Source organism: Protopterus annectens, chromosome 13.part0, assembly GCF_019279795.1.
Source record: "Protopterus annectens isolate FY-2018-M chromosome 13.part0, PAN1.0, whole genome shotgun sequence".
Lineage (NCBI taxonomy): Eukaryota > Metazoa > Chordata > Ceratodontiformes > Protopteridae > Protopterus > Protopterus annectens.
Genome location: NC_056747.1, coordinates 798,394,073 through 798,412,343, shown reverse-complemented (window position 1 = coordinate 798,412,343; position 18,271 = coordinate 798,394,073). Strand labels below are relative to the sequence as shown.

At 40.5% G+C, this 18,271-nt stretch overlaps 1 protein-coding gene across 3 annotated transcripts in view; it reads right to left on the bottom strand.

Moving 5' to 3' along the window:
* The window catches only part of DHX40 (DEAH-box helicase 40), an 866,160-nt gene that overhangs the window by 556,659 nt on the left and 291,230 nt on the right, over positions 1-18,271 (bottom strand). For all 3 annotated transcript variants that reach the window (XM_044054528.1, XM_044054529.1, XM_044054530.1), the window contains 2 exons: positions 3,331-3,430; positions 2,849-2,935 (listed from right to left, as the gene is read on the bottom strand). In XM_044054528.1, coding sequence (XP_043910463.1) covers positions 2,849-2,935; positions 3,331-3,430 — 187 coding nt within the window. The remainder of the gene's footprint in view (positions 1-2,848; positions 2,936-3,330; positions 3,431-18,271) is intronic.

Sequence of the window (18,271 nt, the reverse complement as noted above, 5' to 3'; positions counted from 1 at the left end):
TAGTAACAGAGATAAAACAACTGGAATTGGGGTCTTTAGAAAAGGGTAAGAGCAAATTACATAGGAAAAAATGGGAATTATGGGAACAATACATGCATAGGAGGAACAAGGTTTAAAAGAAGGCAAGATTTGAATGAGTTATGTAATGCTTGACTGACAATGACTGGACAGATTATAAGTGATGTATAATGTTTGAAATTAGAATTATGTCAACATGGTTTATAATGTATAATGTTTGTAACTGGAATTGTATCAGTATGGTTTGTTTTCATTTGTACAAATATAACATTGCCTGTGTCATATGTAAAGATGTTTCTTGTTTAAAAAAAATCTAGTAATGGGTGTCTGCTGCTCTGTAGTCTGGAATTTCAGTGCATTTTGTTGTGTGCAACCCTACCCGGTAGGTCTTTACTGAGCAAATGAACTAGAAGATGTAGAAATGTTTGTATTATATTCCTTCCATGAACCACATAAAGCAGTTTTGTTCATGATGGAAGTGAAAAGGTAGACTCTCAAAACCAACAAACACAACTCCACAGTTGGACAAATACAAAGAAGGAATTTAATAACACTTAAGTTTAGCACATGCATCTTCAGGTAAAGCAGACTTGAGAACTCTCTGCTACTAAAACATAGCACATTTAAATAGTAAAAGAACATGTGAACATAATTGAATGACTATGCTCAAAGTTACATGATCAACCTAAAAAAAATGCCATCACCAAAATAAAAACAGACTGCATAAAATCAGTGTTTTATTTAAAATAGATCTGGATTTTAAAAACACTTTATGTTTGCATTTATTCATGCCCCTTAGCATGATTTACCACATAAAATAGATTTTTTACAGTCATCACTACTATTTGTATTCTGATGTTTTTAAGAAATCTTTTTAATCCACTTTATGTTATGCTATCCTCTGTTAATTCATGCTAGAGGTCATACCTACATAAAAGGAATTACAGCACAAACATGTTGCAACATAAATAACACCTTCAGAATTACAGTTGTAGTGTGCCTTTGGCTAAATGCTGTAAGCCAAGGTATGACCTTTCCAAAATATACCTAGCTAATCTATAGTATCCACATTTAAAAGTACAACTAGCTTTGTTAGTCAATAAACTAGGGAGTTAAGCAGTACATCTCCCAAGCAAACTTTTTTACATTCTGGGACTTTTAATGCACAAAATATGATTTTGCTCTTTTAAATGTGGATAATGTAGATTGTATATATATATTTTGGAAGGGTCACACTTTGACTTACATCATCTGTCTATAGTTACAGCACCAAAGGTGCACTACAACTGTGATAGGGTAACTGGACTTCCAACAATGAATCTTGTCAAACATTTACATTTATTGTACATTCCCAACACAGTTATACTATGTTCACCATAGTAAGCACTGTTGCAGTCCTCATTTTGGGAATAATCTCAAAGCATGTAGAAATAAGGTGGGTGGACACATGAAATCAGGATAAAATACCCTGCAGGACAGTAGAGATAGATTATACCCTACCTTTGGTGGGTACACCTAGATTATAGTGCCTAGAAAAGGTGTAAAGAGAAGTCCAAGTTGCTGCTTCTAGAATATCCTATGTGGTGACCCCCTAAGGAAAGCTGTAGTGCCTGCAATGACTTAAGACATCATTGTTTCTATACAACTTTTAGTTTAAGGAAGATGTCCCCAAGAGCCTCAGAAATTACTGGAGGTGCAGTAGTACAGACTGAGATTCTTGGAAGCAACTTTTTGAGAAAACTTTAATCCAATTGAAGGAATGTCCAGGATACCTTTCTCAAGCTCTTGTGATTATAAAATGTTGGCATTACGCAGTCCTGATATCTTTTCACAGCCTTTGATTGTTGCTGAAACAATAATGGGCCCTTTCTGTAAACATTAAGCAGCAAAAAATTCTCTCACCACAAGAAGGAGTCATCAAAATTACCATCAAGTTATAATGGCTATGTAAGGCTGTTACACAGAGAAGTTTATTCTGCTGCAGACTGACTACACTTACTAACCGGTTCTCACTGCTATACACAAGCAGTACCCTCTTATTCACAAGACTGATATTAGCGCTTAAAATAACCTAGATGCAAAAACATAGTCTGAGTTCAAATTCTGACACTGAAGGGCCTTATCGTGGCACTCTACGAAACAGAATATGTTTTAGGATTAAGGCTCAGCTTGTTTTGCTGTGCAGGGGTGGCTGTCTGGGTAATTCTTCATTCAGTTCGTCTCTGAATAGGGCTCCAGTGGCACAGAATCATGGAGGTGTGACCACAGACTCACTTTTGTTGCTGGTGGTTAGATCATCTATGTTGGGTTTGATTGCTCAGAGAACAAAAAAAGTGAAAATGAACAGAAATGGAGACGTTAGCAAGGAGCTAGACCTTAATCTAAAGGTGCTACCTGTCTTTCACTGCAGTCCCAGATCTAGGTCCTTTTTTGATTGTCAACTCTTTTAGACTTAAACTCATCTGAAACCCTGGTTCTTATGTTTTCATACTATGTGACTATGTAAGTTTTCAGAACTACCTAAATGAACCTGTAATGTTCAATAACCATTTAAACTTTATAGTCCATTTCAGACATGAGAACTGTTATTCAGGGATGATGCAACAAGAATATCACTTGACAGCTCTTTTTTCCTGTCACTAATTGTTATCAACACTGTTTTCATCCTGCAGTTTTAATTCCACTGTTACTTTTGAATTTAAGTGATAAAATCAATGTTGTATATTAAGCCAGGGACCCATGTCTTGCATCATTGCGGATGTGAAGCTCTGCCATAATAAACCAATAGAAAATTAGATGCACAAAACACAAAGCACAGAAAGTGACTTACTTAGAAATGGGAACCACTTCCAGGACATCAATGCCAATTCTTGGATTGTGATTTAACTGTTTCACAAAGCCACAATCAACAATGTACCTACAGAAAACACAATTTTATAACAAGACAATTCCATCAGTTTTGCTTCTGGATAAAATCTTTCTTCTTGTCTTAAGATGTGCAACAGTAACTAGCATTAACACAGAACTCTACAGAAGGGCAGGAACCAGATGTCTAATAATGATAGAGGTGACCTTCTATGACAGAAATATGGGAACTAGCAGCACAAAGAAAGGCAATATACATTACTAAATTATAGAATAGTTTGGTGATTAAATAAGTATCAGATACTCACAAAATAAACCTACATAACGTCTCTACCTTTTCAACTGTACTCTAGATATTTGTGTCAGATTTACTTATCCAAGATAACTCAGATTAACAAGGAAAACAACCATGAACTCTTAATATGTTATCAACTGCCAGATGCTTACCTGATTCCACTGATTGTTAGAGATGTTGCTGCAATGTTTGTAGCTACCACACATTTTCTAGTATCAGGAGGAGGCGGCTGAAATATTCTTCTCTGCTGGTCTGGAACCAGAAAACATGAGTTCAGGGAAGGTGTGTCATAAGTCATACAAAATGTCAAACAACACAATATTTATTGACATAACTAGCATTTATTAACTCTTTCTTGCATTACTAATGTAATTCAGACAAAACTGTGTGCCTTCATGAAAGGCTGGAAGCAGTGACTCAGTTAAGTAAACTGCTGAGTCATAGAGTATGAAGCTGACAACTGTGGGGGATCAAAGCAAGGTATAACAGATGTTTATTCTTAGCTCAGTACTTTGGCTATTAAGCTACGATGTCAACCAACACAATTTGTCTTATCTACCTCAATGTTTCTAAGGTTGTAGAGGACAGTGGGTTATACTGTGCCTTTTTTACGTGGACATATGCAACATTTTTTTACTATAAGTTGCAGTATGTACACCAGGAGGACCTTGAATCAGACTGAAATGAAAGATGATATAAAAAAAAAAGGGTGGCTTATGTGGGGACAAGGAACAGGTGGTAGGTGGAGATAATGTCCAAAAATAGGCTAAGAAAAATAGTTAGAAATGTTCAGAAAGAAAAGACAATAGTTGACAAAAAGTTGTGTACAAGAGTTGCAGACAGGCATAAAATAATTTTATGAACACGGAAGAGTACAGGAGGACATAGCCTGAGAAAGTCTACTGAAAGAAAGTGGGGAAAGTGAGACAACAGACAGTGGTATTGTGCATATTTAATCTCTGTGAAGTATTTGCATGGTCGTGGCTTTGACCAGTTTGAGAAGAGTTCTTGGTATGAGTTTCAGACTCCTGATTATGTACAATCTGTGTCACTTGTTTTAAATACAATCCTTACATTTTGTAGGGTGGACTCGCCGAACCAGGCGTGTTCTGGCCTATCCTGAGGTTCTGGGTTCTGTTATTTATAAGACTTCTGAGATGGACCAGTAGTTTGTCAATACCACTTAAGAGGCTTTGATAAATATGGTCCTTATTTAATCCAGACCTTCTTGATAATTATTGTCCACTCTTGAACCATTCTTTACTGAAATTTGAAATATTTATGAAGGACTGTTTTCATTTAAAAAAAAAAATCAAGGTCCTAAATCACAACTATGCAGACCATCTCAAAGCTACGTCCCTCTTCTCAGTATAATACAGGCTACTAAGAGATGACCTTTGCCTTAAATATCGAGTCTCAACAGACTCTGTCTTGTCAGACCTATTACACATTTGCAAGTCCACTGGTAGTGCAAACATTCACTCAAAGGATGTCAATCTCTTTTACAACATAAGTAGAACATGTTGGAAGGATACATATGTATCACAGAGAATACTTTTTCTATTAAGCTGTCTTGCACTCCACATAAAGCAAAGTACTTATCTTACACTATTCAAACATAATTTGGATGAATGGATGGGAAACCACAAGTTCATCCACAGTTTAACACTCATGTCCCTCACGGACAGCAGAAACAAGTAAATGTCCCAGGATATCCTTATTCTACCTGCCTCTGTTATTCAAATATAAAATATAAGGGCTAAAGCCTACCATGGATCATAGGAGGTTATTAAGCTAACGGTCCTAGAACCTAGCCATTCATGCCTCAATTATCCCATTTATTAATGCCCACAGACTAGAATGGCTTTAGTTTATGCCTGTTCCTTAGCTGCCCTTCTCCATAAGGGGCACAAGTGACAAAGCTGGGGTGAATTTTTGATTTCCCATTCATAGGTACGAATTGCATTTAAATAAGCTTAGGGAAGAGCTCTGCTTCACACAAATCTGGAGCTTTTTCCAGAGAATAGGGTAATCCCTAAGACTCTTATCTGTCCCTTCAATATGTTTTTTTTTTTTTATGTCATACATGAGGTTTAGATCCTTAGCTCTATTAATTTGAGTGCTGTTTATTTTGAGAATCTGTAGCAGATCCATCAGGGTTGGATTGGAGAATGCTTTGTAGGCTAGGCATAGATCAACCCTCAGTACTCTATAGGATATCAAGTACAGGGACAAGGCTTTGAAGCGGTCCACATGTTATTTACACCCTGTACTCTTTTAGTGAGGAACCTCTGTGGCTGCTCTGCTTCAAGTGCCTGGTCAGATGCATGCCTAAGGGTATATTGTACTAGATTACTGGTTTAATTAAGATTGAGTATAGTCGGACTCTGATATCTTTAGGTCTGGATGTCATGCCCTTACTTAATAAGTTGTGATTTTCTTACCATCATGGACATATGATGATCAAAGTTCAGGTTACTGTCAACCTGAGTTCCCAAGTAACTTATCACTGGGTCTACTCTTAGGGGAGTGTTATCAATGCTATAATTCGCAGGGTGGTCATCTTTCCAAAGGGTATAATTGCACATTTTTTATATCAAGTTTTAGGCCATGGCTATGGCACCAATTATCTGTCTGTGTCAGACCCTCCTGGAGGATACCTGCATCTTTTGGGGATTGAATGACTACACCCAGCTTGCAGTTGTCAGCAAATTTAGTTAGCCAAAGGCCCTCTGAATTTGCCTTGGCTTCAGAGAACTATATTCTGAAGAGAAGAACTATGGAACATCACTAAAAATACACCTCTGTTAGTAGAAGTGCCTTCCTCCACCCTAACTTCATGTGCCCTATCCATGAGCCATTTAGCTATCCATCGAGGGACACAGGGATTTATGCCTAAATTTACAAGTTTGTCTATAATACCAGAGTGAAACATTGTGTCAAACACCTTTGCCAAATCAAGGTAGATAGGCACTATTTACTGTTTTGGTCTCATACATGGCTCTCGTGACCTTCTTGAAGAAGTTCATCAGGTTTAGTAGGCATGACCTGCCTTTGACAAAACCAAAGTGGGACAAGTCCAGCATTTGAAGATTTCCTCTGTCTTTGTTTACAGGCCAACGATAATTATTTCCATGGCCTAGCATATAAAACTAGTCAAACTTATAAGACTGTAGTTTCCTGGGTTTGTTGATCATCCTCCTTTGTGTAGAGGGATGACTGTTGCAGTCCTCCATTCTCCAGGGACAAAGCCTGTATGGACTCTATGGTTGAACAGAGATTGTAGTACACTTGACAGGTCATATTTCAAGTTATTCATGAAGCATCTCTGGTTATTATCAGGACTTGTTTTAGCTTTGGAGATTGAACTGAGAACTTGTTATTTAGTGATAGTTGAGTAAGAAATGGTAGAGGATATTTCCTTGGGGGTAAACTGGAACTAAATTTATCGGGCAGCAAATTTGCTATATCCTCCAGTCCAGTTCAGTATAGGGAGTCCCATTTACTATTAGTTCAGCACACTGTTGGGTGTTCCCCTTAAGGCTGTGTACATAACTGAAAAATGCGTTATGGTTAACCCTAGCCTGAGGGACTATTTTTGCCTCAAAGTTTATAATTTGATTAGTCCCCCGAGTTGCTTGTTGAGACTGACGAAGGAGTTTTTGTCTTTTGGGAAAGCCCTTCCTAATTTTGGACAGGATTTTCTTTCTTTTGTTGTACAACCTCTTTATACTGGGGAACCACTAAAGAAGCTTGTTTTTGGAGTTTGTTCCAAGTTTATTTCAGTTTGGTACTGCTGTTTCTATGCAATCTCTTACATGTTGCACAGGGTTTCTGTAAAGACTTTTGCGTAGGCCTAGTTGTTCTCTGAGTTTGGTGGGGCTTGGAATTTAGCTATGCCTTCTCTTAAAATGAGGTAGTTAGCCTTGGAAAAGGCCTTAAAGGTTCTGGGGGTTTGTTGGGAGTTTGGGCTTTATATTTATTTTAAGGGTGACTGCTTTGTCATCTGATCTGACCAGTGAGGACAATACACTAGTGCAACATTCTGTCATATTTGTGAGTACCTGATCCAGGATATTTGCACTCCTAGTAGGTGTGCAGAATAGCTGTTCTATGGTGTTTGCATTGATAAAATCCAGGAATCTTTGAGCCTGCATGTTAGTGGTTGTCTATGTATCCCAGTTTATGGTGGGATAGTTGAAATCACCTATGAATATGGTGTTGGGCTGAATGATGAGTGACTCCAGTACATTCAAATACATGGTATGGTGATCCTGGGTCATAGATGGAGAACTTGCAAGGATGTGGTGTGGGACCTTACCTAAGGTTAATTGGCCATGGAGTACCTCAAGTGTGTCATATTATTTGACCAGTCTTGAAGTGCATTTACTTTTTATGTAAACTGATATACCTTCACCTTTTTTCCCTTCTTGTACAGTACCATGTCTAAATGTGTGAAAGGCATTATACCCTTGCACTGCTGGGATGCCATCCACTGGTTTAAACCGTGTCCTCAATAACTTCATAGATGTCAACACTTTCCAGGGTGAGGCGTGCTTCCAGGAAGTGGATTTTCTTGTTGAAACTTCTAGCATTGAGCAGTAACACCTTTAATTTATCTAGAAAAAAATGTACTACGTCAGAAGGTTTATCAGATTGGCATTGCCTTAAAAAAAGGCACTATAGGGGGGGTGGATAATGTTTTGGCCAATATCTGTAAGCCTAGCAGGGACAGGTGCAGACCATCTCTGTCAACGCAGAGTAGTCTGCTGATCACGCCTCCCCTTAGAATGAGGGATAACCTTAGCAGTAACTATGTCAACTGTTAAAGTCAGTCATCTTCTGTTTATTTTATATTATCCTTGGAGAAGGTAGAATGCTGCTGAGTGCTAGGCTCATACCTGTCTGGAACACACAGTTTGAAAGCTCCTTCAGGTCTCTTTTCATATAGTTCACGGATGTACATCTCAGACCATTAACACTTCACATGGACTATGACAGACTCATACTGGTACTTATGGTTCAATATCCTGAGTGTGTGTGCCTGGCAGATCCTTGACCCTGACAGGCAACTGACCATGACAGTCTCCTTGCTTGGCCTGGTGACTTGGGCAACAGTGATTCTCATAACAGAGTCTACAATGACCAATATTTTGTGTTGTGTTGCCTTAATCACTTACAGGTTGAGACATTGTGAGATGTGGTTTTATGTGTCCTGGGTAGTGTTGTGTTTGTAGAGTGTTTGGAAGGTTGCTGAGGACAGCACAAGGGATGCCTCTGAGGTTTGAGCAGATTGCATTTAAAAGCCTCAGCATATGTGAGTTTATGGATCTGATCCGTAGTCGGTGTAATGTATATTTGTGTGTTAATGGCAAGCTGTTTGGAGATTTCAGTGTCTGTAAACGAGAGCTTTACCTCCAAATACACAGTTTAATTAAATCTCTTGCACACTGTGTCAGTCTTTGTAAGAATAACGTGTTTGTCATTAAACATGAAACAATTGCTACATGGTTTCAGGATGGCTACAGAGACAGTAGGAAAGTGCATAATCATGGCTGTGGATCCTGTTTTTTGTGATTTCAGATGGAAAGTGCAAGAGGGTTTTGCAACTAATTCAGTTTGGAGTTATTAAGCAGGGGATGGAGGTCTAAGACTGTTCTAAAGCAACACGCTTGAGGTAATGCTTTTCAACAGGCAAACTAACTGTTCTACACTCAGCTAGCTATTTGAGGAAATAGGAGAGGAAGTTTTATATGTAAGCTTACAACTCTAGGGGCCTATGTCTATACTGGGCATTGTAAACCAATGCTGCACTGCTCAGCACAAGTTACTGGAAATGAGCTAGCAAGGAATCCAATCAGTAAACAATAAAAATGCAGTATAAGTGTATATTGTAAGGCACAGATCCAGCAGCACTTCACAATTCTCTCATTAATGTGAGTGATACTACAAGACTAATGTTTTCAGATTAAGTAAAATGTACACAGTAAAAATGCAGCAGAATGGGAATGTAAGGCTAGACTTCTTAAGATCCTCGCATACTAACAGCCTAGTAAGTACCTATGAGCACATCTTCATATTTTCAGAATGCAGTGTATGTTATTAATGCACAGTTTTACCTAACAGTTTGCAGAATGTGGCAGCATTTAATTTTGGGTCCATTATTAACATGTATATGCTTCACCTGTGTGAAAGCATTAAAACGAGATGATTGTGTTAAAAGTTCATAGGTGTACATTAGGCTAATGGCCACTGGGGCCTTTATAAGCTTAGCCAAGCATCCCAAATGTATCCTGGAAGTTTATGTGCTTTCCTCTGGAAGTCTAGCCAGGCTTCCCAAATGTATCCCACAAGTTTATGTGCCTTAGAGGTTACTTTAAGGGGTATATGTATGCTTGGGCAAGATTTACAGGCTGCCTATGTCCATTAGAGACATAGGTGCTAGACTTGGGGTATATTTCTTATTCCCCATCCACTGGTCCAGGTTTCTCTTGAACAGAGTTAATTAAGAGCTCTGCTTCACATGGATAGGAAGTCAGTTCCAGAGAAGGGGAATTCTCTAAGACACATACCTATCCCATCAACATGTCCTACTTATGTCACAGGGAAAGTTTAAATTCCTTGATTGTGTAATTCTGATGCTATTCATTTTGCATATATGTAAAAGGTCCATCAGAATGGGATCAAAGGATGCCTTGCATGCCAGGCAGGGGTCACTTCTTAACAGTCTGGAGGAAACAGAATATAGAGATAGGGCTTTGATGCTATCTGCATAAGATATGCTGTTTAGGGTCTATATTAGATAAATGAAAGTTTATCTAATCGAACGCTGACATCATCGGAAATCTCAGAACTTGAAATCGCAATTGTGTGATCGCTCTACAGTGAAGATGGAGATATTTGCCCTTTCCTCACTGTAGTGCGATCTCGGAGTTGGAATATATATTTAGCGGGAGTTGTGTTGGGCACAGCCCCCCACAATTGCGATTTAGAGTTCTGGGATTTTCGATGATGTCAGTGTCCGATTAGATAAACTTTTGTTTATCTAATATAGACTCGCTGTTTATGCCCTGTATTTTTTGAGAGAAATCTCTGTGGATGATACAGTTACCGCATGTGCCTGATCAGGTACATACCGAAAGGGGGCATTATACTCAATGATGGACATGGTGAGGGCCAAATACAGTGGAACAATTACTTCCTTAAACCTAGATACCATGCCTTTACTTATAAGTTCAGCAACACAGAATGATTTCTTTACTGCCTTAGACAATTGTTGGTCAAAAGCCAGGTTTCTATCTGTATACATACCAGAATCCCTGACTACTGGTTCTCGTCTTAGGTGTGTGTTATTGATAAGGTAATTTCCTAGGGTGGCTGACTTCCCAAATAGTATATTATGCACCTTGTGCCTAGTTTGCAATTATCTGCATACATGGTTAGCCAGAGGCCCCTGACATTGGCCTTGACTTCTAAGACGTAGATGCCAAAAAGGATTAGACCCAGCACAGGGCCCTGAAGGTATTCCGCTATTGGCCAGCCTTTCTGTGGAGGTGGTCTCCCCTTATCCTAACTTCCTGGGTCCTATCTGAGAAACAGTTGACTATCCAGCATGTAATAAAGGCGTTTATGCCTATATCTGTGAGTTTGTTTAAATGCCCAAGTGGGATACTATATCAAATACCTTAGCTAGGTCAAGGTAGGCAGTATGACCATTTTGCCCTCGTCCATTGCCTTGGTGACCTTCTCAAAGATATCCACTAGGATAAGTAGGCACGATCTGCCTTTGGCAAAACCAAAAAGAGTTGGATCCGCTGTTTGAAGGTTTTCTATATTCTTATTAATCATTTCTATGATAATTCTTTCCATTGATTTGCATATGAAGCAAACTAGTCAGACTTATGAGGACATGGTTCCTATGGTCCATTCATGGCCCACCCTTGTGCAGAGGGATGATCATTGCAGATCCATTTGAATGGCACAAAGCCTGCCTGAAGGTTATAATTAAACAGTGACTCCAGTGGTCCAGATAGGTCATGTTTCAGGTTATTTAGGGAGACATACCATGATATAATCAGGGACCATCAATGCAGTATTTCTGGCCTTAGAGAGTTCATCGAGGACTTGCTCCCTAGTGCTAGTGGGTGAGGGTATGTTTGATGGTATTTCCTGGGGGTGGTCAGGTGACAGAGGGTGGTATAACTGGAGCTGAATTTGTCGGTCATCGGATTTGCTACATCTTCCAGCTCCCTGTGTAGGCTCCATTTACAATTAGTTCTGTACATTGCTGTGTGCTGCCTTTGAGGTTCTGGACATAGCTAAAGAAAGTCTTGTGGCTGTCCTTTGCATGGGAGGCTATCTTTACCTCAAATTTGGCTTTAGTAGACAGCTTATCCTCTTAGTTGTTTGTTTAGATTGATTAGAGTGTTTTTATCATGCTGGGTGTAGCACTTCTTCATCTTGGCTATGTTTTTTCTGTTGTTGTACAACCTGTTTATGTTTGAATTCAACCAAGGTAGTTTGTTTTTTGAGTTAGTTCTGGGCTTATTTGTGATAGGCACAGCTGTATCTATGCATTGATCGACATGATTGTACAATGCTACTGTGAACAATTTTGCATGGGCAGCTGTGGTCTCAGGGTTTGGAGGGGTTTGAAATTTTGGCAGGTTATCACTTAGTAGTAGGAAGTTTGCCTTAGAGTAATTCTTAACTGTTATGGGCTTAGCTATGGTCACAGAACTGATTTTTATTACGAAGGAAACAGCTTTGTGGCATGACAATAACAGAGAGGATACAAAACTGGGGGAATGCACATCATTCTCCAATGTCTGTGACTGTCAGGTTGAGTATGTTTGTACCCTTAGTTGGGGTATGGACTATCTGGTCCAAGTTGTTTGTATTTACAAAATCCACGAATGGCTGGGCATGTAAGTTTGGGATTGTGTAAGTATCCCAGTTTATTACCGGGGCAAAGATTTATGATTCCCCAAAAAACAAAATTGTAATTTCATGAGATGAAATCTGGGAATTATACTTGAGATTTTTAAGTGTAATTTCTGTTCATTACAATGGCTTCATCACAATTCTCTACTGCATCTGTACATATGCAAAATGACAACAGATTTTGTGTACAGGGCCTATATGAGATAAAGGAAAGATTATCTAATCGAGCACTGGGATCATCGAAAATCCGGAACTCTAAATTGCAATAGTGGGGGGGGGGGGTTGCGCCCCCACACCCCCCGTTAAATATATATTCCGAGATCACACTACAGTGAGGAAAGGGCAAATAGTTCCATCTTCACTGTACTGCAATCTCACAATTGTGATTTCGAGTTCCTGGATTTGCAATGATGTTAGGTTCGATTAGATAAACTTTTCTTTATCTAATATAGACCCTTGTGTACAGTGGTTGCAAAGAATAAGTGCTAAAAAAAGAGAGAGAAATATAGGTTGTGCTGAATGAATGCCATGGCTTGAAATGGCAAATTACGTGATAATTCCAAGTTTTTCCAATACACAGACAGTACAAATGTGGGATTTACCAGCATTCTAGTATTTTCCCCAGAAAAATGAAAAATCAGTGTGTCTGAGTATCACTTTTACACAGCTGATGCAGAACTATATACCTCCTTCCTCAGAGGCATATGATGATTGTCAGTTTCCTTACTAGTCATTCTGTACTACATACATCATGAGAAAAAAATCATCAGAACCTCAATAACTTGAAGACAGAAGCCATTGTTATATGTGCCTAAGGGACTCTGTGTCTCGCATGCTTGACCCTACACACTCTATGATACAACGGACTAGACTTAATATCCAAGATGAATAATTTTGGATTGTTTCTCAATGAGAGGCAAACATTTTGTGAATGTGGATCAACTAATGACAAGTCATCTTCTACCCATCTAGGGAATATCACATGGATTAAGTACCTAATTCAATTACAGGACTTTTCTATAGTAGAGCACACCTTTTTTCCTCTTGCTTCAGCTACGTCACTTCTCTTTACCTGAAGTTTCTAAACAATGATCTGGATAAGCTCCATCTCATATAAAACTCTGTAGTTCAGCTCTTGGCCCATATTCCACAAGTCATTGTAATATACTGGTGTCACAGTCTGCACTGCCTGCATAGTTCAGGTATCATCACATGCTTCTCACGGAAGGTGAGTTACAAAAGGATATCAGCTGCATAGCAGTGATAACACAAACCTCTCACTTTTCTTTATATGAGATCTAGGGAGCTACTGGTTCCCTGCAGGTTAGTTTGGGCCCTCTGCTCTCCTACTCTGGGACTGATGGTAGTGCCAAGGGTGTGGCTAAAAACCTCTTGTGTAGGTTTCTTTATATATCAGATACCTTACCTTAGTAATCTGCAACCAGAGTGATTAAATAAGTTCTAATTAGTAGGGGGCTTTAAAAAGTTTGTCAAATCATATTTTTTATATGACACATACAAACAGAATTAAAGATCATACCTTTTATAGTCTACTTATGTACGTCAATTATTTAATTTATTAATTCTTCACATAGCCACCATAACAGACAGCTGTGTGAGAAAATCAGAATTTCTGGTTAGTATACTTGCACTGTTTTCGGGCGGCCATGGTGGTGCAGCAGTTATCGTTGTCGCCTCACAGTAAGAGGTTCTCCGGTTCAATTCTCGGCTGGGGTGCCTTCTGTGCGGAGTCTGCATGTCCTCCCTGTGGTTGAGTGGGTTTCCTCCGGGTGCTCCGGTTTCCTCCCACATCCCAAAGACATGCTGTAGGTGGATTGGACACTCTAAATTGGCCCTAGGCGTGAGTGTGTGTGCCTTCTGTGGAAGGCTGGGCGCCAGGCTGGCAACTCGACACTGTAAAACTCCACTGCCAATCATAAGCGGACACATGATCTGCTGTAGCGACCCCTAACCCAGAAAAGCCGAAAGAAGAAGAAGAAGATACTTGCACTGTTTTCCTTATTTTTAATTCCTGTTTTTTTTTTTTCTTGCTTTATTGCAGTATCATTTTACTTAAGGATTTCTTCTTAGAATCTTGCAAGTTCTAGACAATGTCAGGAAGTAAACCACTTTCCTTTTTGAGAGATTTAGATAATATTGATAGCTTAGGAATTGTGACAGGACCTGGAAAAGTATAGTTGTGTACATCTACCACAAATGCAGATGTTCAAGGGTATTCACTACTGCAGTCATAACTGATGGGATTTCCTGCTGGGGAAGCTCTTGGCTGGCTCAACTACCTGTGAAATTTCTCCTCCTCCTCAAGCTGGCAGACACCCTGACCAACCTCAAGATGTCTGGATATAAAAGGAGTCAACCAGCGCCATAACTTCAGTACATTCTTGTCCCCAACAAATAGCAGCCTCCTAGAAGGTCCCTAAGGTCAAGGGCCTAAGCTCAGAAACTCCAGAGTATGTACAGAGGAGGAGGAAGAAAAAATTTGGAAGTAGGGAGGTGAGTAACCACCCAAATCCCATGGTGAAAGAGGGGAAGGAGTGAGGGAAAGAATACTGCCACAGTGAATGTACTCTAACATCTACATTTATGGTGAGTGTACATAACTGTACTATGTTCTTCATGTTTCACTGCTGCAGTCATAACTGCTGGGATGACTCCCAAAGCTGAAAGGATTAGGGAGAGGAAAGGATGCCTTGCAAGATGACATTGCAAACCTCACTCTCCCCTTGGAGGAGGTTGGAAGGTGATAATGTTTGGTGAAGGTATGCACAGAGGACCAAGTAATGGCTTCCAAAATGTCCTTACTGGCTACCCCATTTTAAAAGCAGTGGATGTAGCAGTAGCCCTGATGCAGTGTGACCTCACAGGGTCTGGAGGCTTCTTTTCATGATGGCTGTAGCAAAATAAGCCAGAGTGGGAGATCCATTTGGAGATTGTTTAAAAAATTTTCTCTCCTCAGAGCTACAGGCAAAGGTCACAAAAAGCTGGTCAGACTTCCTGACATCCTTAGATCTGTCCAAGTAATAATGCAGTTGCCTATGCACACTCAAAGTATAGAGGATTCTTTCCTTCTTGTTCTGAGGGTTAGGGAAGAAGGTAGGCAAATGGTTGATCTGGTTTAAAGAGATGTCTGTAACCTCTTTGAGCAAAAAAGAAGGGTTAATCCTAATTGAGAGAGAGAGAGAGAGACTGTCTGGGCGGAAAGTGATGAAAAGTTCCACACACATAAGGGCCTGAAGCTCTGAAACCCTGCTTGAAGTAATGGCTAGCAGGAAAGCTATCTTCCAGGTCAGGAATTTAATATCTGCAGAGGGAGCAGGCTCGAAAGGTGGGAGGGTGAGCTTCTCCAGAATGAAACTGAGATCCCAAAGGGGAACAGGAGGTTTCCTCCAGGAATCTAGAGGATGCAAGAAGAGAGGGGGTGAGTAGGCAAATAAGCTGAAATTGCTGAAGTGTGAATTTATATACAGGAATAAGAGAGTCCTTTTGCAAAAAGTCTTGATAAATATGAAATGATCAGAGGCATCTGAGTTTGCAGAGAGACCTGTCCCTTTTTTCTGCACCATATAGTGAATCTCTTCCATTCAGCAGAGTAGATTTTCTTGTGCTAGGTCTCCTGTCTTCTTTTAGAATGTCCAGAACCTGTTTGTCAAGGACTGCCCTCCGCAAGGGGGTCAAGATATCATCCAAGCTGTCAATTTGAGAGTGTTCGGGTTGGGGTGTACGAAGAAGCCCTTGTTCTGTGTTAATAGGGCCACTCATTGGAGCAGCAACCACTTTTTGATGACTTCGGTAACTGAAAACACAGGAGCTGGCCGACCGGCACTTGCGAACTGCTTCTGCTTCGGGCACTGCGCGGCAAGAAAGACTGAAGAAGATGGCGTCGGCTGATGATTTTATGCCCCAGCCGCTCTGACGTCAGGGAAGAGGCGACAACAGCCAACGCCAGACCCAGACTTTGGAATCCGACCGACCGAGGGGTTGCCTGAGGCAGGACAACCCATATGTCAGGACTGCAGTTGCATTCTTGAAGGACATCCATGGTTCCTTCTTGCTTAGACTGAGGTATAGAGGATACCAGTGCTACCTTGGCCAGTCTGGGGTTATTAAAATGACCTTTGGCACTTCATCCTTTATCTTAAGCAGTACTCTCTGTAGCAAGGGTATCGGAGGGGGGAAGGTATAAAGGAATAGGCCTGTCCAAGGGAAGGAGAAGGCATCTATCTTTCAGTCTGACCTTGTTTTGGTCCTTGAGCAAAACATTTTCAAGTGGGTATTTTCTTTGGTTGCAAAAACCTGTGATAGCCCCCATTGTTTGGCTATGCTGAGAAAAATGTCCCGATGCAGTTGCCACTTGTGAGGGTCTGACAGACTTCTGACTTAGGTGATCAGCCAGCTGATTTGTTCTTCCTGGTAGGTACTGTGCCATGAGGTGCAGGTCTAGGGAGTTTGCAGTTTCCCAAAGGTCATGGCTAGGTGACAAAGAGGCAAAGAGCAAGTCCCTGCCACTTGTTTATGTACCACATAATAGTGGTATTTTCTGTTTTTTACGAAGAGAATCCCCTGGTTTACATTGGCATTTGAAGGCAATCAGGGTTTTGTATTGCACAGCCATCAGTTCTTTTAGGTTGATGTGTTGGTTCTTGCTCTGGGAATCCTATCTGCCCCCTGAGTCTGGAAGTTGCTGTAGTATGCTTCCCAGACCTATTTCCATGGCATCAGTGGTCAGAGTTGGTCCTGAGGGATGAACTTGAAGGGAAGGCCTGGGTTGAGGGAGCATGCTCGGGCTCAACAGGCAAACTCTTTCCTAAGACAAGGGAGAAGCTTCACCCTGAAGTTGAGGGATTGAGAAATTTGGCACCACACACTTCTGAGGTACCACTGCAACTTCCGCATATGTAGTCTGGCCAAGGGGATCATGAGGATGCAGGAGGCCATGTGACCAAAGGCTCTGAGGAACTCTCTGGTTTGTAAGGTAGTTTCTGATGAGGAGCATTTGGAAGTAAAGAGTTAGAAAGGTAACCTTGTCTGGAGAAAGAAAGCCTTTATGAAGTGGAGAGTCCAGCAAAGTCCCCAGAAACGCAGTCTTGTTTGTGGGAATGGTCTGTGACTTTTGGGTGTTAATGGTGAACCCAGAGGAGCCAGGATATTTTGGGTATAAAGTAGATGACCTTTAAGTTTTTCTAGATCTGTTGCCTGAATGAGGAAGCCATTTAAAAAAGGGTAAATCTGAATAACCTTTGATTTGCAGAAGACTATCACTGGAACTAGACATTTTGTGAAGACCCTGTGTGCAGCAGACAAGCCAAAAGGCAAAGCAGAGAGCTGATAATGCCTTACACCTCCTCTGAAGCATAAGAACCTTCTGTGAGACTTTTCTATGGGAATGTGGGAGTATGAGTCCTTTAGATCTAAGGTTACCATGAAAGCACTGAAAGAGATCATGGGCAGTAGTTTTTGAAGTGTAAGCATTTTGAATTTTGGTACCTTCAAGAACTGGTTGAGCCTTGACAGGTCCAGAATCAGCCTCCACGTATCCTCTTTTCTGGGGACTAGGAAAAGCCTTGAATAAAAACCTTTTCCTTGTAAAGAGTTTGGTAATGGTTCCACTGAACCTTAGATGCACAGGATATGTTTTTGCTTTAAGGTCTCTGCCTTTTGGTTTGGTGGAATATCTGAAAAGCCTGATCTAAGGCAATCTGCTGATGATGATGGGCTTCGGATACTCTTTTGTTGGTTTTAGAGCAGTCACTAGAAGCCAGAACTTGCAAAGCAGCTACGCACCCAAACGACAAGCTAAGTCCTTGTGCTTGTAAGGAAGAGAGGGTCTTAGTGGCTTATCGGACTCCAAACAGGTCTCGACAGAGGCTTGTGCAACAACCTCGGTTGTCAAAGGAGACTGCAAAAACATCTCACCTTCTTCAATGATCACAAGCCTAGGTGGACAGACCTAGGAGATATTAAAGGCATATAAACTATGTTAACAATTTCCCATGGGGCTCTGTATAGGGCCACTTCTTTTTAGACTATTCCCCTCAGATATAAAATGGGAATCATCCCTGGGTCAGCAAACCTGATGAGGACTGCATACTGGGCAACCATTACTCACTAAGATATGAAGTTCTCCACTAC